This window comes from Panicum virgatum, chromosome 5N, assembly GCF_016808335.1.
Source record: "Panicum virgatum strain AP13 chromosome 5N, P.virgatum_v5, whole genome shotgun sequence".
NCBI classification, from domain to species: Eukaryota; Viridiplantae; Streptophyta; class Magnoliopsida; order Poales; family Poaceae; genus Panicum; species Panicum virgatum.
Window position 1 is genome coordinate 58155707 of NC_053149.1, and position 21020 is coordinate 58176726.

At 46.2% G+C, this 21020-nt stretch overlaps 3 protein-coding genes across 10 annotated transcripts; all 3 read right to left on the reverse strand.

The window, feature by feature from the left end:
• Nucleotides 1–8381: 8381 nt before the first annotated feature.
• On the reverse strand, nt 8382–10292 carry LOC120672016. Its single transcript, XM_039952298.1, has 4 exons — nt 9915–10292; nt 9607–9765; nt 8969–9205; nt 8382–8582 (listed from the first exon to the last, which is right to left on the reverse strand). Exons 1-4 carry the CDS (start codon nt 9918–9920, stop codon nt 8520–8522), a joined length of 465 nt encoding a protein of 154 aa, XP_039808232.1. The 5' UTR covers nt 9921–10292; the 3' UTR covers nt 8382–8519.
• Nucleotides 10293–11421: 1129 nt separating this feature from the next.
• LOC120672215 (clp protease adapter protein ClpF, chloroplastic-like) lies at nt 11422–15740 on the reverse strand. Of its 6 annotated transcripts, none has more exons than XM_039952534.1 (11): nt 15551–15739; nt 14592–15026; nt 14297–14356; nt 14124–14215; nt 13889–13967; nt 13700–13793; nt 13103–13215; nt 12551–12596; nt 12207–12247; nt 11957–12115; nt 11422–11857 (listed from the first exon to the last, which is right to left on the reverse strand). In XM_039952534.1, the coding sequence occupies exons 2-10, from the start codon at nt 14910–14912 to the stop codon at nt 11960–11962; spliced, it is 1002 nt and encodes a 333-aa protein (XP_039808468.1). In that variant the 5' UTR covers nt 14913–15026; nt 15551–15739; the 3' UTR covers nt 11422–11857; nt 11957–11959. The 6 variants fall into 6 exon arrangements, with proteins under 6 accessions (XP_039808468.1, XP_039808470.1, XP_039808469.1 ...); XM_039952532.1 differs by having other exon boundaries at nt 11424–11857; nt 11952–12115; XM_039952533.1 differs by having other exon boundaries at nt 11424–11857; nt 11952–12115; nt 14592–15453; nt 15551–15725.
• A 340-nt stretch (nt 15741–16080) lies between these two features.
• LOC120672214 (isopentenyl phosphate kinase-like) lies at nt 16081–20893 on the reverse strand. Of its 3 annotated transcripts, none has more exons than XR_005674008.1 (13): nt 20613–20881; nt 19938–20136; nt 19599–19844; nt 19108–19205; nt 18966–19008; nt 18502–18563; nt 18297–18353; nt 17809–17844; nt 17636–17713; nt 17250–17316; nt 16888–17057; nt 16485–16588; nt 16081–16363 (listed from the first exon to the last, which is right to left on the reverse strand). XR_005674008.1 is itself a non-coding variant. In XM_039952529.1 (13 exons), exons 2-13 carry the CDS (start codon nt 20008–20010, stop codon nt 16271–16273), a joined length of 1023 nt encoding a protein of 340 aa, XP_039808463.1. In that variant the 5' UTR covers nt 20011–20136; nt 20613–20893; the 3' UTR covers nt 16081–16270. The 3 variants fall into 3 exon arrangements, 2 of the variants coding, with proteins under 2 accessions (XP_039808463.1, XP_039808465.1); XM_039952529.1 differs by having other exon boundaries at nt 16992–17057; nt 20613–20893; XM_039952531.1 differs by lacking the exon at nt 20613–20881 and having other exon boundaries at nt 16992–17057; nt 19599–19849.
• Between the last annotated feature and the right edge of the window lie 127 nt (nt 20894–21020).

Genomic DNA, 21020 nt, shown 5'->3' on the forward strand with positions numbered 1-21020 from the left:
ATCAGCAACAGCAACCCCCTGGAATCTTTTCCCAAATGAAAGGCTTGCAAAAGCACTCAACGGAATCTGTGGTTTCCACGAAAGCTGAGTCCGAACATTTGCATGTGAAGCCTCCACGAAAATTATTCCAAACTCCACGGAAGTTGCCAGCACAACACACAATAATTGCCAATAAAACGGTAAATTAAAAAATAGATGATATCCGATAGCTGTACACAGAACATTTAGGGCATCTCCAAGAGATTAGCTAAAAATCGTAGCTAAATGATTAGGTAAAAGACTAGGTAAGAACTAAATAGCTAGCTACATGGTTTAGTAAACCAACAGATTAGCCAAAATCTTGTGTCTATCCTCAAATCATCTCTTTCCTCCAATCTTCCCCCTTCAGCTCGCCGGAACCGGCCGCCACGTGCAAGCAGCAGCATCACCTCAGCAGGGGAGGAGCGGCGACACGGGGCCAGGCCGGCAGGGGAGGGCGACGGGCCGAGCCTCGCTGAAGCCGCGCCGGTAGGGGCGGCCGCGGAGGAGCTCGGCCTGGAGGGCGGGCAAATTCATCCGCGATAGGTCCGGCAGTGGGCCGTCGCCCGGCGAGTGGCTCGCGCCCCAGTGGCGCCATTTGTCCTCCTCCTCGTCGTCCACCACGTCGCGCAGTTGTCTGGGATGGGCTGCCGCTTCCGTCCCAGTGCCACCACGTCGCACAGAAGTGCGGCGGGGCGAAGCTAGGCTGGCAGGCAAGGGCGTCGGGGCCGAGCCGTACCGAAAGGGGAGTGTGGCGGGGTCGAGCCAGGCCGGCAGGGGAGGGCGGCGACGTCGCTCAGCCACGCAGACAGGGAGGGACTGCGGCGCCGAGCTGCACTGGCAGCGAGACCGGCAGCGTCGAGCCTCGCCGGCACGAAGAGGAGAGGACGTCGTGCGGGAGCAGTGGCGGGGAGGGCCCGTGGGAGGGATGGTGACGGCGTGCTATAGAGAGCATGGAGAACGTCGACGATGTAACTACTCCCTTCCTTCGTTTATATATGACGCCGGTTAGCTCAAAACGGAGAGAGTAAAAGCAAGGTGCCAGTAGTTCGTCGAAAAAACCGGTTTTGTAGTTGAAGGTTGAAAATCGAACTTCTGCGATAGTTGGAGGGTGTAATTCGGATTTTTGTCTATAAATTTTTTTCCTGAATTCCTGCAAAAATTAAGCTTCCCTCTATAAAAAAAATTATCCTGAATTCCTGCGAAAATTAAGCTTCAGCAGCAAGCTTTCCTGTCCACACCCGAGCACCCGCATGGGCCTCCACCATGCACACTCCCTAGAACCAAACAAAATCGTGGCCCAAGGCCCATGTTCTAAGCAAAGGTTACACGCTGACCCTCCGCCAGTCCGCCTCCATGCCTCCAACAATGTTTCTTTCTCATTCCCGAAGACATACATGGTCTTACCCGCGAGCCAGAACATGATCGTCGAGCCTGTGTCCCTGAATATACAGACCCGACGAGACGTTAATAATAACCAGCTGCCTAAAGAACAAAGTCTCCTCGATGGCCCGGCCGGCACAAAGGCTCACGACGAACAGACACACCGAGGGGTTGAATCAACCTTTACGAAGCTGCTGGTCGAAGCTTTTTTTTTTCCCTGCTGCAAAGAGAAGCTTTGGTGGTACACGAGCAGGCAGTGGGAGCTTATGCCATGCCAGTATCGAACGGTGGCCTCATAGGTGATAAAAAAATGCAGGTCACTTAGCCTCTTCTTTATCCGTCTTTCAATTATCTAAAGAGCTCCAAAATTCTTGAAAAGTCTCCAGGTGTATTTTATGATGTATGTGTGTGTGCGCTCCATTTTGAGCATTTTGATACTAACATATGTTGTAGTATTCAATTTGTCCGTTTCCAAATATGACTAGTGTTACTTGGACATACTGCCACTTAACTAAAGGCGTGATAGATAAATGCAGACTTAAACTCTTCTTCTTTCTTATTTTGGTAACCAAATAGCTCCAAAATTATTCAAACTTGCCATATGTGTTGTGTGATGTGTAGTATAGATGTTCCGTTCTTAGCATTTGGACACCAACATATTACATACCTGGCACTGCCGTCAGGTTAGTTCCCTGAAATTTCGTTCATGAAACACGGCCTTCATCAACCAAATCCATGAAAGCCTACAAACTAGTTAGAAAAAATATATGTTCGATGTCTTCCTTCCAATTAACTAGCTATATAGATAGTTGGATGTAAAGTGACCTGCAATCTTGATCACCTGTACCAGGCGTCCAGGCCCGCCTTGTTCGTTCGTCTGAACGACAGGTCCAATCCCATTTCCCTCTGCCCCATGAGCGATGGCCCGGCCGGCACAAAGTCTCACGACGAACGGACACGGCAGGAGGTTGCATCAACCTTTACCCACCACAATCACTGCTGCTCGAAGAGAAGCTTTGGTAGCTAGCACACGAGCAGGCATGGCAGCCAGGGGGGAGTGGCAGTGTGGCGCACTGCTTCTGCTTGCTTTCACCGGGAAGGACGCAGAGGGCAGGCGGGCGGACAGGCGGTGGTGCAGGTAATACGCTACTGGAAGTCTGGAACCGGTCCGAGATACGGCACATCGCCGTCACGTCGGCCTTTCGAGGCTTTGCACGGGCGACAGCGGGGAAAGGCCTCGTCGTGACATACGGCACCGATCCAGTAGAAAAAAGAGAGAGCAGCGTTTACGATGGAATGGAATGTGGGCTAGGCCGTGCGATGCAAATGCGTGAGTGCTTGTCGTGGCACGAAGATATGGGCGACCCTGCTTATTGGGCAACTAGCTGCTATGCGCCTCGTTTGGTTCGCGCGCTAGGCGCGCCTGTTCTGTTATGTCCTCCGCATGAAAGACCAAATAAAATCTATTTGCAAATTTTTTTTAAGAATGGGTGTAATTTTTCGCGACGAATCTAATGACGTTAATTAATCGATGATTTGCTACAGTAATACTATAGTAATCATCCTCAAAATCGCACGGTTAAAAGTCTCATTAGATTCTTCAAGATCGCTAGCGCGAGGGTTCTGAAGTTGATTTTATAAACTAATTTTGTTTGACACCATAATTAGCGGTCAAACTGTCACTATTTACTAGCACAGTACAAACCAAACAGAGTACTGCTAGTAGCTTGCAGCGACCGATCCGTTGGCGTCTTAACATTTTCGTTTTCTTGTTTCAGCCACGTCTTTCGTTTCTGCCGTCAATAAAGATTTTCACAAAGTGTTTGGTACGAAATCTCAGTTGAACTGTCAATGCTGTGCTAACGTATGTATGGATGAATAGAGCAAAAATCAGGCAAGTTTACCATGGTCTTTTGCTCTGCCATCCATTAGTTCGACCATGGCTTAGTGCTCAGAGAGATCTAATCCATACGCATCTCGAAATGTGAATGCTCTCCATGAAACTAGCAATGATGGATAGTTTTTGTTTTTTTATTGGTAGATACTACAGTTTCCAAAAATTTAACGAGTAGAACCTTTCTAGAAGGATCACTCTTGTCTCTGCAGCTCTGCTCCCATAAAAAAATTAGTCCATCAGTGCTCACTGACAACAGTGTTCTGTACAGGCACTGCATTCCTTTTTTGTAGCTTAGAGGCCAATAAGACGTTTCGGCTGCATCGATTAGCTGGAGTTAGCTGAAACCTAACCTACATTGACTTGTAGCTCGTGATCACGTTAGAATTGACCCCGGCATAAGCTGTGTGCTTATAGAAAACTGTTGGGCATGCGCTAGAAATGTGCACGAGAAAATGCAGTCATGACCGTCAAGATGCAATCGATGGGATACCAGACAAGGGAAACGGAACTGATGAGTAGATGGACAGGATCTAGCTCACTGTAAAAGTTCAGCATGGCCGTCCAACAGCCGCATCTTCAGAGGATCGGAAATGAACAATCTAGGCTAGCAACTCTATAAGAACTAGAAAGATTGGCGCGCTACGCTGCGCCTGCTGCGCCTGCTGCGCCTGCAGAGGATGCATGATGTGCTGCTGGTTTCTTTGGTGGGCTTTTTGGTTAGCATTGATATGGTCATTTGGTTCATGTTGGTGTTGCATGAATGATGGATTTCTAGGGCCATGGCAAACGATAGTGCTAGCGCCTAGGGTGGCAAGATTGCCTGTGTGTTTGATAATCTGTATGATCAATCAGGAGTTTGAAGTGCCAGATATCTTGATGCAGATGACATGAAGCATCTATATTATCCCATTTACTAAGAAAAGTGTTCTCAGTGCTTTACTGCTAGCACCACAAATATAACTCTGCACCTTTTGGCTGTGCACTTGTTGACAACTACGGGCACTGAATCTAAGAGATAATTGGAAACTAAAGTTATTGCAAGAATGGCAGAGAGCCAGAGAGTTCGGTGAAACAAAGAAATTGGTACAGGTGGAATACTGGAATTGGATAGAGGGCCTTGAGAGGACATAGTAGGCTGTAGGGAAAACAATGGTAAGACATAAATGAAATTCAATTGCACAGTACAATCAAGGATAATTTGACCAACATTAATCATGATTTGAAAAGGCACCTTGAATTGTCTTTTGGAATTCCCAAAAAAGGTACACCGCGCCTGCTGAGTACAACATTTTTTTTTTGAAGGATACGAATACGTCAAGATCACCATGTCAGTGCCCTAGGTGAAGTTTGCAACTGAATGACCAAGATGTAGAACCATGTTATTCAACTGCCTGGTTGACCACGTGGGTTTAGGATAGCAGGGTCGATAATAAAGCGAGAAGCAAGTGCATGTACCAATCTATTTCAAATGTTCAATTATAGCAACTATTTTAAGATGTATTAAACAGGAGAGTGGAAAAATACATATATGAGCCAGTGAGGGAGAAGTTCAGAATAGATTATGCTCTCATATTTGCAACAAAGCAACTTCAACTTATTATCATCTCATCTCCGTTTAAATGCCTACCTTCTGCAGGACATGGATTAAAAGGAAAACAATCAACAGATCTTAATTTTCAAAATGGAAACATGCATTCAAGATGGGCACAACTTGGCAATCAAATCGTGAGCACATAGATGGAATTCTCCTCTGTTGATATGCAGTAGTAATGAGATTAATTTAGTGCACCTGATCTATTGGAATAGGAAATTTGGACACCAGTGAGATAGCTCGAACAATCATATGACTGTACTAGTACCTGTGTGTTGGATGCTGAAACTACCGGGGTTCCTAAGCAATCAGAGGATATGCAGTTGAAACTACCGGGGTTCCTAAGCAATCAGAGGATATGCGGCAGCTCTGCTCAAGATTGGCTTCCATAGGCTCGAGTGCCCAGGCCTGCACGAGCAGCCTCGCACGCGGTGGTCCGAGGCTCCAAGGCACCCAGGTTGGCCTGAGCTGGAGCAGCAGCCTGGAGGAGGCCGGCACCAGCGCAGAAAGCAATGGGGTGAAGGGCGGCGCGCACGGGAAGCGATGGGGAGACGGCGAGGCAGCGGCAGCCAACACCGCAACACGTGACACAGAAATGTTCGCGCGGCAAAGACGACATGTAGACCTGCCGCGTAGGAAAAACGCGACTTGCTGCAGGTAAGACACGCGGACACCAATGAATGAACAGCGTACTGCTAACGCATACTTGCACGCGTCACTTTCCCGTAGGCTAAATGGCGCAGAGGCTCTCGTTGGCCTCGGTTTGGTTCAACAATTGCCGCGTAGGAAAAACGCGACCTGCTATAGGCAAGACACACGGGCACCAATGAATGAACGGCGTACTGCTAACGCATACTTGCACACGTCACTTTCCCGTAGGCTAAATGGCGCAGAGGCTCTCGTTGGCCTCGGTTTGGTTCAGCAATATAGATTTACATACTAGAGGTAGGGCTACGAGTGTTGGTGGGACCAGCACTGTGCAGGAGGCCAGCAATACAGAAGCTGAAAGTTTGCCAAAAAGATGGGGTCGAAGGGCTCTTTCTAAAACAGAAACATGGGAAAGCCCCATACAATTAGCCCTGCAAATAGGTTGGAAACCAAACTAAACACACACCAATCCATTCTCATTAGAGAAACTAATATTACCCACACCACTCCAAACCACCACCACCACAAATCAATTCAACCCAAATATTTCAGCTCATGATGTAATAAACTATTAGCCAAACTATGGTTACAACCCAATAAGAACCCGTTTCTCAAAAAAAAATTATAGTATAAATTTTGCCACACCGTTTTGCACAGAGTAGCTGTCAGTTATAATGAGTCATCTCCAACAAATTTTGGTTAATTTCGATAAAACTTTATAGTGTGAACGCGGGGTTTTATTTCTAGAGTTTGGCTCTTGACGTGGGACCCACGTGTAATTCTAGCCACGCTGCTTTGCACAGAGTAGCTCCTAGTCATACTGAGTCATCTACAACAAATTTCAGTCAATATCGATAAAATTTTATAGTGTGAATGCGAGGTTTTATTTCTAGGGTCCGGCTCTTGACGTGGGATCCACGTGTAATTCTAGCCACGCTGCTTTGCACAGAGTAGCTCCTAGTCATACTGAGTTATCTACAACAAATTTCAGTCAATTTCGATAAAATTTTATAGTGTGAACGCGAGGTTTTATTTTTAGGATCCGGCTCTTACAGGACCAATATTTATATATAGTCATACTGTTTTGTATAAAGAATCCATTTCAGCCCACTCCAATCCACTCCAATCTATATTTACATAGAACCCACCCACCCCACCTCATTAGCTAATACAACCCATTTGAATTCACCCAAACACAATCCATATCAAAATTCAATCCATTAAACCCATTTCAATCTAAACTATTAGCAGGGCTACATACAATAGATGCCCATGCCTCCATTAGAAGAAAAAAAAAGGATAGAGGTCCTCGCTCTCAGGTTTCTGCAATGTCCTCGTGGTGTTGCAACTAAGCTTAATCGAGGGGATTGTGGGAGGAAATGTACATCCCAACCATTCGAGTTTGACTTCCCTTAGCTTTGACCTAAATTTCTACCCCAACCATACTGATTTTGTAAAAATAAACATGTATTGAAAACCTGTTTAGAAACTTTCGAAGAAGTATGAGAGCTTCTTCCAACACCAGCAGAATCAATGCACCCCAAGTCCCAAGACGAAGAGAGTTGATGTGATTTACCAATAATGAAGAGCAATAATACTACTATGTAGTAATACTGTACTACTATCAACCAACCCAATCGGACTGTCATGACGGCACCAAACATTCATGCAAGAGATTACCTGATAACTAGTGGCACCCACAAGGAAATTAACCTCATTTTCCCTTTCTCCCTCCCCTCTCTCGAGAACTACTTGATCGCTGCTTTTTGCTGCAACTTTGGTGTTCTGACTTTCCATCGGCCTTTTGACCTTTTTCTCCCCAATGTAGTCGAAAATTAAGGGCGCCTAGTGAAAAGCTAGTGTCGCAGCGCAAAAGGTTGGTTCAACCGGTCGCGCAGAGGCTAGTATTGCCATCAATGGCATGCTGGGGAAGTGGACATGCCATCATGCTATTCACCACTCCCGTAATTTCATACAATCAGGTTAACAGGAGATGGCAGAAGCAGCGCAAAAACGACCAGGCTTTATGTGACAAGTTTGTACACAGGGTGGGTGGGTATTATGGCTTAGTCGAAATAACATGGTAAAGCAACCAGCTCCCTCTGCGATCGACGCCAACCAAAGTACCAAACCAAAGCGAAGCATCCATCCTCCAAGGACGTTGAGCGGCCCGACGTGATTTGATCCATCGGGGACTCCAAATCCCAAGGGACCGTTTAGTTCCCAAAAATTCTTGGGCATAAATTTTTGGTACCGTTCGACCACTAATTAGGAATATTAAATATAAATTAATTATAAAATTAATTACAACGATGGACGGGAAATCGCGAGGCAAATCTATTAAGCATAATTAATCTGTCATTAGAGGTTGATTACTGTAGCACAATATTATCTAATCATTGTATAATTAGATTCATTAGATTCGCGATTTCACCCTGGAGTTATGGAATGAGTTTTTATTAGTTATTCACATTTAATACTCTAAATTAGTGATCAAACATTGCATGAGAAAAATTTTGGGAACTAAACGGGGAGGAAGGCACAAGCCTTTTTTTTTTCTCTTTCAGACTATTTAGGGTTACATCAAACCTTTTTCCAGCTCCCATGGGTAAACACGCGCGGCCTTTCCGCCGGCCTCGCCGGGGCCGTAAACTCCACGCACGCACGGAGCCAGCCAAGCCAACGGGACGCCGGAAAAGCAGCGATCGAGTGGTCTCGGGCACGGGGAAATGACTCTGCCGCGGCACGGCCACATCACGTCGCGTCCGTCGCCCGTCTACTGGTTACACGCGTACGACGACCAAACACTGAAGGAGATGACGAGAGAGAGAGAGGGGTGGTGTGTGACAAGTGACAACATCATGGCCATGGTTTTCAGGTACGGAGTGTGCTTTTACAGGAGCGGGGAGGCGCGCACACACGAGAACAAGGCGGCTGGCGACTCATGATGAGCAGTCATCGGGCAGGCGGTGCGGCGGATCCCTAGGCGATGCAGCTGAACCCCAGGCAGCCCATCCACACGCTCCTCCTCCTCGTCACCCTCTTCTGCACAGGATTAAGAAAAAACACGAGACTCTTACACTAGGTTCCATAAAAAAGAACAGTATCTTCCGGTAGTACAACGTATTGAACCAATGATGTGGTTATTAGCATTGATTCTGACTGAAAAACGGCACGGTTTTCATCCTGATCGTGATTGCTTCTCTTTTTCTCCAGTTGATTGTAGGAGTAGGTTGGTATGAGCAGTGAAATGTGATCAACGAGTGATGCTACTATCAAGCACGGTGGGTTGTTGGATTAGTACGGTTATTACAAAGACTAGGTGACATGACTTTATAGACTTTCAGCTACTACGCTAGCCAGCGAGTATTCTGAAAAGAAATGGGGACAGGCTACAAAATCGACTGTATTTCAAGGAGGCAGGGATTTACCCTGGGCTCGTGGCAGAGCATGTCGGGTGGGATCTGGTAGAGGTCCTGGTCCACGGCCTTGACGGCCACCCGGCACGCCTTGTACGCAGGGGATGAGGCGTGGGCCCCGGCGTCGGCCACCCGGCTCTGCTTCCCCTGCTTCTTCACGGCGCCCTGCTCGCCCAGCCCCGCCACCACCGCCTGCCGCTGCTTCTCGCCCTCCGCCTCCAGTGTGGCACTGTCACTCCACTTCACCGCCTGCTAATGCCAGAACAACGCAAACGTTACCCAGCTTGAAAACCAGTAGAGGTAACATTGGACACATCTTGATGGTTTTTGAACAAAACGTCACATTGGATGTTCAAAATTGTGTTTACTGGTGGCAGTACTTCGATTAGCTTTGCAGACAGATAGAGCGCGTCATGTTGCAAGGGTTTTGTACTAGAATCAACTTAGCTGGATTGGATCATGAAGTAATAATTTGAACGAGTGCTAGTTAACCAATGATTAGTGAGAGACAGAGCACCAGAAGACGAACTACTGCAGGTTAAAGCTCTATCACAGAAACACAATCTCCCTCGAAAAGAAGAAAAGGAAATACTGAAAGACTGGTAATAAGAAGAGAGCAGTATGCAGCGTCAGGCATTCCCAGCAGTTACCTTTTTGGGTGGCTTGGTCGAGGGCGGTATCGCGACGACCAGCCCGGCGGCCTGCATGGCGGAGTCGAAGTACTGGGTGACCGGCCAGTCACCGGCGCCGCCGTAGTCGTAGTTCCACTCCCCGAACGCCGGCACGCGCTGCCGCCTCGCCCGCACCTTCTGCATTCGCAACATGGAGAGAGCGCATCAGCCTCACACGACCAGCAAGCAGATCAAGATGAGATATCACAGCAGAGGCCGAAAAGACATCGCTGGGGGGTCGCTGGACGAAACGGCGAGGCGAGGAGGGCTCCTCTTGCTATGCCTACCTTCATGGCCGCCGAACTCCGAGCCTAGCGGGGGAGTCGATCGTAGCAGAGCGTTCAGCCGAGCTGCGGGTCAGGGGAAGGTGACGGGCGAGACGTACGTATTTATAGAGAGCAGAGGGGGGCTCGGCCGCTCGGAAGCGTGAGGCCGAGAGTGGAGTGGGAATGTTTCTTCCGTGCCTTTCCGTGGCACGCGAGGATGGAGTCGTGGGGGGTTAGGTGGTTCCAGTACAGGGATGGGTGCGGGTCGTGCAGCGGGCGTGCCATGGAATGGAAGGCAGCAGCAGCTGCGTGGCCCGGGGGCCCCCTTTCGTTGAGGAGTACTAGTAGGGCTGTAGGAGTAGGAGTAGACTGGTAGTAGGAAGTGGAGTGGAAGTCAACAGCGGCAGCTGTGCGTCCTGCGGTGCTGAGCGGCGAGCGCGCTGTGCCGGTGGTCCTGACGTCCGGTCATTATGTGGGAGGAGTGGGAGCGCCGGAGCGGGCGAGGCGACTGTGGCGTGCGCAGCGGCTGCGGCGGAGTGCTGACCGCAGCGCGCGCCAGGCGTGGCGTAGGTAGGATCAGGCAGTGTGAGGTCTTGTTGGATGGAGACGAAAGGGCGGGGGGCCAAAGGGTCAGGGGCGGGGGCGGGCGGGCGAGCGAGCTGCCCGTGTCCTGGGCTCTGCGCAGATGTTTCGGACCGGTCGAGAGAACGTGCATGATTGGCGCTGGTCGGGACGCAGCGCTGGAGCAGAGGAGCGAACAGCACACAGGTCGGGACGCAGCTGCCTGTTTCACCTGCCCGCTGCTCGTCCCCCCCCCCCCCCCCCCCCGCGGCCCGGGCCACGGCCACCACCGGTCCTCGACGCTCTCTAGTCACTCCCGCGCGCCACGCTTGCGCTCTCGCGACGCGCCGCCGTGCCCCGGCGCAGCCGATGCGCCGTTCCGCCGACCTCGAGTGCTGCTCCATGACATAATGCCGCCGCCGAGCCCTCGACTCTCGCTTGCCGCCGGTGCGCCGTGCGCGGCCGCTGCGGTCGTCAGCACGCGCCCGTAGCCCCGGAGCCGCATTGGTGAGCCCGTCAACGTGCGCCGCCACAGCCGGATCCGAGAGGGATACGGGTTGGATTTGGTGGAGGGTGGACGGGTTGGTGCCTCGTTGGGGCTTCGCCGCTGCGGGCTGCAGTTTTTTTTTCGCTACGGGCTGCAGTTGCGGCCTGTGGGCCGAGGTGCGTGTTGCTGCAACCACGATTTTCAACCGTTCCAATCTGTAGCGTCAAGAGATCAGGACCAACCATGAACCACCAGAGTTCGTGTAAAAATGAGGGAATCCACGACGTTTCCGCGCTCCGTTTTACACGAACGTGAGTGTATTTTATCATGATAAAACGGAGTAGCAAGACGAAATTGATTGCATCATGAGTGTATTTTATCATCAGCACCAAGCAACTCTTCAGGAATCTATCCCAAAAGAAAGGCTTGCACGAGCAGTCAACAAAATCTGTTGTTTCCGCGAAAGCGGAAATCCAAACAACTGCATACGAAGCCTTCGCGTAAATTATTCTAAACTCAACTGAAGTTGCAAGTATGACATATGCACAATTGCCCGTAAGAGGGTACAGAAAATAAGACGATGAGGGAGAACTGTACACGGAACATCGACAAGGATTATTTTCCCTTTTTGCTTTGACACCCGTCGACAGTATAACGTATAAGCAACTAAGCAAGGCAGATGTATCTCAAGCATCGTTTCATTGGTTGATGAGATTATAACTGTAAAAGCGCAACCTCCAATCTGCAAGGGTGATATGCAATTTATCCACTGCACATCCCAGCTGATGAGCATTTCGCCGATGGTTGCATTGCATACCATATGCCATCTGCAGTTGTACCAGATACCTCAATAATTCACATCTCGGTTGGTGGTGAATCAGAATGGTTCCAAAACAACTTCAGCTACATGAAGGCGCTGCACAGACAAAGACTAAGTTTAGTATGTAGGGCAATTTGAACGAACGTATGCAGGGCAATTTGATGATACAGGAATTTCATTTAAGTGATACCTCGCCCTTCAGCTACTTGTGTCGCCATCGTCGTCATTTTCATCTCCAGAAGCTTCATAGCGTGGCTGGTCATACTTCTCACGGAGTTGTTTGATAGGGATGAAGTCCCCAGCCGTGTCCTCACCATAGAATAGAAATTCAATGTAGGGGTGATCAAACCTTCCCTACAGTAACAAGTGAAGGATAACCGCATTACTTCATTTCAGCAGGTAAATGAGCTGGACAACCAAGCATGTGATATGAACGCATGCTCACTTTCTCTGATTCTTCAGCTGCTGAAAGATTTTCTTCTGCCACTGAAATTAAAAAGTGAAAAACCATATATCACAATGACATAAGTTATTCTTTTTTTTTTCTTAAAAGGGTAAAGGTATCTTAGATAATGGTTTGGATAGCATGGGTAAAGGTATCTTAGATAATGGTTTGGATAGCATGTCTCCTGGTTTAACTTTCATATGCCATTTGGCTCATTAATGAAAGGTCACACAAAGAAACATGAAATTGCTGAAATTACAATGACAAATTTGTTTTTATCTAAAAAGGTAAAATTCAAATGTATCTACTAAAACTAATATCAACTGATAGGAAAAGAAACACACCATATGCGACAAGTAGTTCTGGATCAACGTATACGTCAACCAGGACCTGGAATATTCAACAATAAATCACATAGCGTGTCAAAGACTTCAAAAGACCAGATGCGCACATCAGCATGCAGGGCATGGTAGTATACCAAAGAATGGTCTTAAAAGGAGGATGTGGTTCAAGGAATAAAATGCGTTTCACCGTTGATATTGCTATGTTAATTCATATGATAACTAAATAAGTCAGAAAAAGGGAACAATGAGTACCACAGTCGCGGAACAGGAATGTATGAAAAGGTGTACAATCATAGATTCCAGAAGCCGTATGCATAAGCCTATTCAAAGAACTACAGAACTACGACCAGGTCAATTGAATAGCTATGCTTAGCCTTTGCCAGGATATTCATATATTACATGTTATCATTATGTTAATCTAGTGCAGCTCTAGCTTGCTGTAAACTTGACAAAAATAGCATTGCACAATAACTTGCAGATACTACGAGAAGAAAAATACTGAGGCATTCTGTGAACTGTAGCTACAAAGACAAAATTGGAAGCGACATCTACCTGATAAAATGGTTGATTTGGACCTTTAGACAGCTTCTCCACATTTGCTGTCTCCATCCATGACTTGGATTCACAGCATACAGGATCCATGCCACATATCACTCCTCTATATCCTTCAACAGGAGTACAGGATGACACAAAATTAAAGAAGACGGACATTGAAACCAAGTGCTGAACTACAAGATTAATGTCCTCAGTAATAAGGATGAATAAAGCCGCAGACAAGCATTGTCAATTTATTGGGGAAATATAATAAACGAAATAGGTCTACTAACAAAGCTGATAATATAAATATCTATTTGCTCTTTCAGTGGTTCTGGGTCAATCCAAGCTGGAACTGTAGAAATGTTTATTTGCTATTTTCAATAGATCTGGTGCAACCCCGAACTGAAAGAATGGGAATATGAGCATAAACAAGCCTAGAAAAGTTACTGACAATTTTGAGCAGTCTTCTATTGTTCCAAAAGAGAAAAAAGTTAAAAAGGTTTTTCACTTTCCTTATTGCTTGCTAGCAATTTTGAAGAAAATGCTACATTTATCCATTGGGATTATGTGCAGCAAAAGCTAAAGTATTTTTAGATGCATGGAAGTACTCACCATGTACATTATGACGTACTTTCTGCCCTAGTCGAAACGCATACTTCACATTTTGATAAGCAAGAGCTTTAGCAGATACTGCAAGAGATTCGGCCTATGTGACATTAAAGTTGAAGTGTAAGGTATTGAACATTATAATCACTGAAAACATAACAATCACAGAAATGATGCACCTCAGGTTTGGTATACCTCAAGTTTGGCGATTTCATCACGCAGACCAGCTGCCACAGCATAGTTTTCACTGTCAATAGCTTTCTGCAAGTCTGCACTGCAACAAATGGAAAAGATGAAGTTACATTCCAAATGGAGGCTGTCCTATAACCAAGTTTCCCCTTCTCAGATTTGTTCTAAGGTATAGGTTAAATAACAAACTAGAATAGCACAACACTGAATTCTTCATGGAGAAATTGAAATGTTAACTTACCGTACACGTAAAAGATTCAGAGCTTTGTCTTGAGCTTCAGTCTTTGATGAACCTCGTTTAGCTTCACGTTGCCTAATTATCTCCATTTCAATCTAAAAAGGCCGATTTCTTTTGTTAGCAATGTCTCAACCTCTGTATTTGCTTTTGAACTTGAAGTGAAGTTGTTATGTTACCTCAGTGAGTTTTTCCCTCAATTGTTTTGCCACATCAAATTGTTCTATATTCAATGCATACTGGTAAAAAAAAGAACAATCAAGAGTGAGGTTGGACTTGCAAATTTGATGTATCAAATATTTGCATGTATTAGTTGATCACAATAGTGATGGTAGATTTGCTTCTCTGTAAATTGACTGTGCGCTAGACAATAAATCAGTAAAATAATTAACATATGACAAAAAGTGCAGCTGGAGGCACTAGCTGCTGTTCCCAGTATATTTAGAAGGTACAGGCTAATAAGCTACCACTCACTTGTATTCGGGTCTGTAAATCCATCTGGAAGTAGAAGATCAAGATATCTTCATTAGCAGACTCACTGCGCTCCAGCCTTGCATCGCTGCTACGCCCGTCTCCTCCAAACAACCATCTAGCATTAGTTCTTACTGTAGCATTCATTCTTCTGCCATTGATCTTTATGTGGAGTTTATGCATGCGCCAGTGGCATGAGAAAGCTCCATGGCTTACTGCATTAATCTCATATGGCAGCCTCAGACTGTTCCTTGCAACACAAGCCCTTCTGCAATTTGCTCCATGGGGTGAGGCAACAGAACCACATATAGAGATGCCCTGCATTGTATAGGCTTGGAACTTGGGACAGCTTCAATCACCACAATTTGGGCAACTCGATCCCTGCTCAATGGAGTGCACAGGTGGTCGATGGCATCTCCAACTCCGGCAAAGCACAAACTGAAATTATAACATCAACAGAGTAACTTAACCTGAAGCACGTTACACTTCCAGCAAAGAGCTTAAATATTAGAAACGGAACAACTATTTATAGCCCGTGTCTCTAGATTCTGGTCAATATGTTCAGAGTCACACGCAATCAAGCCTGTCTCAATGCCCATTCGTGCACGGGAGTCGGGACGCTCCGCCACAGAAGACACAACGCCGGCGCGGGCGCGGGCTCAGGCGCGCGAGAAAGGCGGAGGCTGAAATGGGGCTGGGGCATGGGGCGACTTGATGAGCCCCGCCTGCGCCAGCGTTCGGTGGACGGCGCCGCAGGCCCGCAGCGGAGCGCGAGGGGCCAGCACCCGCACCACGCCGCTGCCATCCGCGGTGCCCGCTCGACGCCGATGCTGGCGGAGACCGCGCATGGCGGGGGAGCGGCGGTCTACAGCAGTGAGCAGGTCTAATTTTGTACGAAAACCGTAAATTGGGTGACTCTGGAATCCCAGGTCCGCCATTGGTGGGAAGGATAGCTCACTTACCGGATGCGACGACGGCGAAACGGGGAAGGAAAAGGGCGGTGAGGTCTGAGGTGGCCGCCGAGTGCATGCGCTGCTGTTCGTTGGTTAGGGCGGAGCCGCGGAGGCGGACTCTGCTGCTGCTACGGTTGTTGTGGATAGAGATCAACGGAGCCTCCTCGCCTCACCTGCAGGCTGCAGCACCAGCCGCCCCGCTCCGGAAAGGCGGAAACTGAAAGCTTCCCTGGACTCCTGGGTCCATACGGCCCAGATACCAGCTCTCCCGGTGATGCTCCCGCTGGAAGCACAGAGTCGCACTCTTTCACCAGCACTGGATCAGCCCAGGATGCACCCTCAAATTTTACTCCTCTTTACTTTTCAGAAAAAAAGACTCTTATTTATCACTTTTAATTAATGGACTTAATACTAGTGTATTTCTTGTAAGTTGTGATATCTCTCAAATGGATGTTCTAGGTCATGTTTGGCCAAGGAAACACAGCAAATCTGTCCCAAGAAAATAAAACGGCTAAAACCATGAAATGAGTTCGTGCATCTTCCAAGTTCCAACCAATGCATCGATACTTTCATCAACCAAATCAACGTTACTGAGCTCAATTTGTACAATCAAACTGACGCATATGACCGGTATGTAATCACAATTAGGAAGAAATAGAGGGCTCCCAGCTTCATATATCAGTGCTACGACAAAAATTCACTAGTCAACATCGAATGTATAAATAAAATCTACTTCGAAGAGCGTATAATGGTTCCCAGCCAGTCTTCAGAGTCCGAGCTCACATCCCTCTTTAAAGCCCTTAGCGAGTGTTCCGTTCCAGCCTGTATCACAAAACACACAGAAAATGCTCAGGGTTATGTCACATCATTCGAAAATAATTTGCTAGGAGAATCTTAAGATTATCGTGTTTCAAAGCGGCAAAAAGGTTGCGAGCATTCCCACCTTTGTAATGTAAACATCAATTCCAAGCCTAGCTATCATTGCAGCTTCCAGTATTTTGGTCTCCATTCCGCCAGTGGTGTCATGTGCAGCAACTGATATCTCCACTGCAGTACATAGCAGACATATCAGGCTACAATAAGCTGTTTTAAGCAATATAGACAGGTCACCGATTTTCACTAGTTTCTAGGCCTAATGCCATACATTGATCCCAACAGCTACAAATAAGCGGTTTAGAAATTAGAAGCAATATAGAAGGTACGTGCATTTGATTATCAAGTTATTGAAGAGAGACAGAAGAACATTATCGATGACGCCTTAACAACTATAGTGCCTTTGCTTATTCAGTTAGCTACCACAATCAGGTACAGCCATGTATAGTCGTCCAAGTTTTTTTTATACTTACAGTTATCCAACTTTGGAGCATCATCATGGCACAACTGCACCAGTGCTAGGGCCTAGGATCATTAGCTCATCACCATATACATGAAAAGGAATACAACGTCATACCTCCTTTATTGTTGCCTTGCAGTAATGCAGGTTTTACAATAGACCAGCTTCCTTTATCATCCACCTCTGTTAACTAGCACAAATCAGTTGGAGGTCCATAGCATCAACACATTTCTTTTCTTTTTTTGCAAAACAAAAAAAATTATAATTACATTTTTTCCTGTTTTCTCCATAAAGCCTTTATGCATTTCAAACAGTCAAAGCCAGATATTATGGTTTATGGGCAGCCAAATCAATACATGCCAAGTGAATACTAACCTATCTCCTTCAGAAGTACTGCATTTGGGTCAGTTGGAGGGCGATCATATACTCCATGGACATCTGTCTACATCTCAATTTTCAGAATACCAGATAAAAAAAATACAATTGTCTATTGTAAGAAATGAATGGCACATTTGAAGTAAAATATGATAATTACAATTGTCTATTGTAAGAAATGAATGGCACATTTGAAGTAAAATATGATAAGAAAAGCAAAAGAAAGTGAGCCCATCAAATGAAAAGAAAAAGAACAAAACAAAATTTCAGTATTAAAAGGAAGACAGTATAACCAAATAAAGAATATGGTGAACCAAGTTATCTTCCATTGATATTTGATACAACATAATTTTAAAGACATGAAAAAGGAGGGAAGGTAGCAATACCAGAAATACAACATATTTCGGACTTAGAAGTTGTGCAAGATGCCGTATAATGACATCCCCACTCAATATGGTGCAGTCCTGGTAATTGAATGATAAGATCAGTTCTAATTTGAATGAACAAATGGACTAAAATCTAAAGGAGAAAGTAGACATGCTTTGATTCAAGAACCCACCAGCAATTCGTCAAGAACGGCATCTCCATGCAACACCTGCAAGAAACGTGGGTCTTATACTAAACTAAAAAATTATCTTAATTGCTGATAAAGTTTACGTTGCTTCCACACGCAGATCTGAGAAAACTCATGGAACTTTTGTAATGCTTCCTCTATGTTTAGAATTAATTAATAATAATCAATTATGTTAGCATCCTGTTCTGTAATGCATACTGGACATTAACATAAGTCCTACAACAATATGATGTTAGCATCCAATATGCATCACACACCATGACTATTAAAAGTACCAGGCTGCCAGTGCGATTAGATTTGAATGATGCATCAAAGAACATGTATAAGAAGTAACTAATAAATGTGACACATACTCCAGCAACACCATATGTTTCTTAGATATGCAGATGACTCATGCTAACAGCCTAGGGAAATATGAAATTCTGAAGGGATAGTGGTTCAAAACCTTTGGTAAGAACTAAGAAAAAACTTACAGGGACAAAGCCAGTATGGAGTGACTGAATTATTTGAGAAGCATTAGCTGATGCAATCTGCAAATGCATATTAAAAGGGTCAGGTATGTATGGATGTAAAACAATGTATAATTCCAAGGAGATGTCTAATGGTATGGAAGAAAAGCAATGTTTTCAAGTTTGCTCACCTTTCTTTGACTAAGCAATAGTTTTCAAGTTTGCTCACCTTTCTTTGACTGGTAGACCACCCACAAGCAAATGGTGACATCCCAACAGATGGTATTCCTTCTGCAAAAGAATATGCATTTCTGTAAGTCTTCTACTAACCACTGATTCTAACTGACAATCTAGTAATAACTATTCAAGGTCTATTTCAAAATGGACAAGTAATATGGCTGCCAATTTATGAAAGTTCATTAAGATTTGCAGATAAAGGAAGAAATTGTTCTTAACAAACGACAATACATCCTTGCATGGGATCATGGGTTAAATAAGAACTTAAGTATACGATAAAACTAAACATAAGGAAACATAAGCATATCTTACTACAGACAAGAAGGAAACATTATCATGGACTCTAAGTACCTACAACACTGATATGAAAAATAACACAATACACACTATGCTTGGCATGAGGCATAATACTACACAGAAACAAAGATACATAAAAGGATCCCAAAAAATGCATACCTCTTGCCAGGGCTCTAACGATCTCCTGGTTAAGAGAAGTGACCTAAATTACAAAGTTTATTGCATTACAACATGCTTCCAGAAAACGCAAAAAAAAAAGACAAACATTTGACAAGCCAATAGACATCAAAAGGGGCCTCACTGAAATTCTTGTAGCGACAAAGCCAGCCTTCACAAGTGTCGAATGCAGCCCTCCTTTATGAACTCCAGATCTACTTGCTTGGAAGTGGCCAAAAGACCCTGAAGCAGAATTGTAAAACCTTTGTAAAACTAAAATTTTTGGAGTCTAGCTCCATATAACCGAACAGTCTAATAATAGTTCGTAAGGCTTACATATGTCAAGGTAAATCTCTACCAGTTGCTTAGAAATATTTCTCAGGAAGGAATATCATAGAGCCTATGAAATCAAAGTTGAAACTACAGCTGAGCAGTGTCGAACCGAGCCACGCAACCCAATGTGCAAAGTTTCTCTTCCACTGAGAGGAATTTGTGACATGTTACTTGCTAATCAATAATGCATACATTAACATAACATTTTGAGCTTACAAGTTCCAAAGCAAAAATATGAACCATCATGTGGGGTCAACTTCAGCTGCAGGAGTAAGACAAGTCAATTCAGAGCCCGAGCAATACCGGCGCCATGGACGACTATGAAATTGGTGTCAAGCCCCAGCCCAGCCATCCCCGAGATCCACTCCGCGTCCACAGCTGGGTCGGCCGGATCGCCATGCCTCTTGCTCCAGTCCATCCCTAGAACTTTCTCTGGGGCACCATCGCCTTTGGATTCGGACATAGCCTGCCGCAGCTGTGCGCACGCCGACTGCAGGCTCTCCTCGTTGATGCTCTCCAGCTCGCCCTTGTTCGTGATCGCAGCTCCACCTGCGCTACCCATTGGAGCTTTTCAAATAAACCAATGCCAGAGAGGTGTACAGGCACGCATGGAAAGGAAGCGCGGACAGCGTGAGAGTGTACCTAGCTTGACGATACAGCGGACCTTGCGGGGCGCTGTGGGGCTCGGCTGCTCCTGCGCCGCCTCTTCCGCCATGGATGCTTCACTCCTGCGGTCTAACGGCCGAAGCTAAGGGGGTCCCGGAGCGACACGGGAATCTGAGCACAGCGCCGCCGCGCTGTGTAGGGCTTATTTGTTCCCGCTTATCTGGATATCGCTTTTCTGAGAAGCAAGATTCATCATGATTCTGTGATAAGCTAGCTGTCTGAAAAATTGGCTATCTAGACAAGCTGGTTGTTTGGCATTCCAGTTCGTTTGCCAGCTCGAGCTGGTTCGTTGAACTCACGCGCTAGCTCGACATACGAACAATGGAGGCAGACGGAAACAGAAGAGGATGCCGATGGAGTCTACAGCTCATATTTTGACATCGGCGTACTAAAAGAAAAAAAATTCCAAACAGAGCTAAGGTTATAAATAAAAACAAAATTAGCAGTGATAGGCTAGGGATCCCAAATTGAATCCAAGCAAACTATAAACCAATGGAAGCACTGAATCATGGCATAAATCAATTGGGAAAAAATCATCTCCAAACATAATAATTAAAATCACAAAGTGAGGTCGTGGTCTTCACAGACCTACGCAGCTCCGCGCTTGGTGACTCTAGCTCATTCAGTTTGGGCGTGTGCGGGGCAGCTTACCTTTGGTAGCGAGGCGGCGCTGGTGGGAACCCGCATGAAGCAAGCCGATCCCCCATGGATGAGGAAGGTTCTGCCAACGAGCGTCGCCTGGGTGTCCTGCTTGAGCGCGCAAGTGGTGCGCGGTGCGCCTTCACGAGAAGGTGAGAGGGTAGCAGGGGAGGAAGGGGAATGAGACACAATGAGAGTGGAGCACTAGGGCGGCGGCGCGAGCGAATTCCCAGAACTGCGGATGCCGGGAGAGATGAGAGGATGGGGAGAGGGCGTGTGTCGACTAGGGTTTTAATATCTGACCGGTGTGACTAGGGTTTTAATATCCGACCGGTGTCCGGTAACCGCTGGCCTCCGGTACCGGTATACCGGTCCGGTTTGGCCGGTTACCGGTCGGAACCGGTGGAATCCAAATTTAAA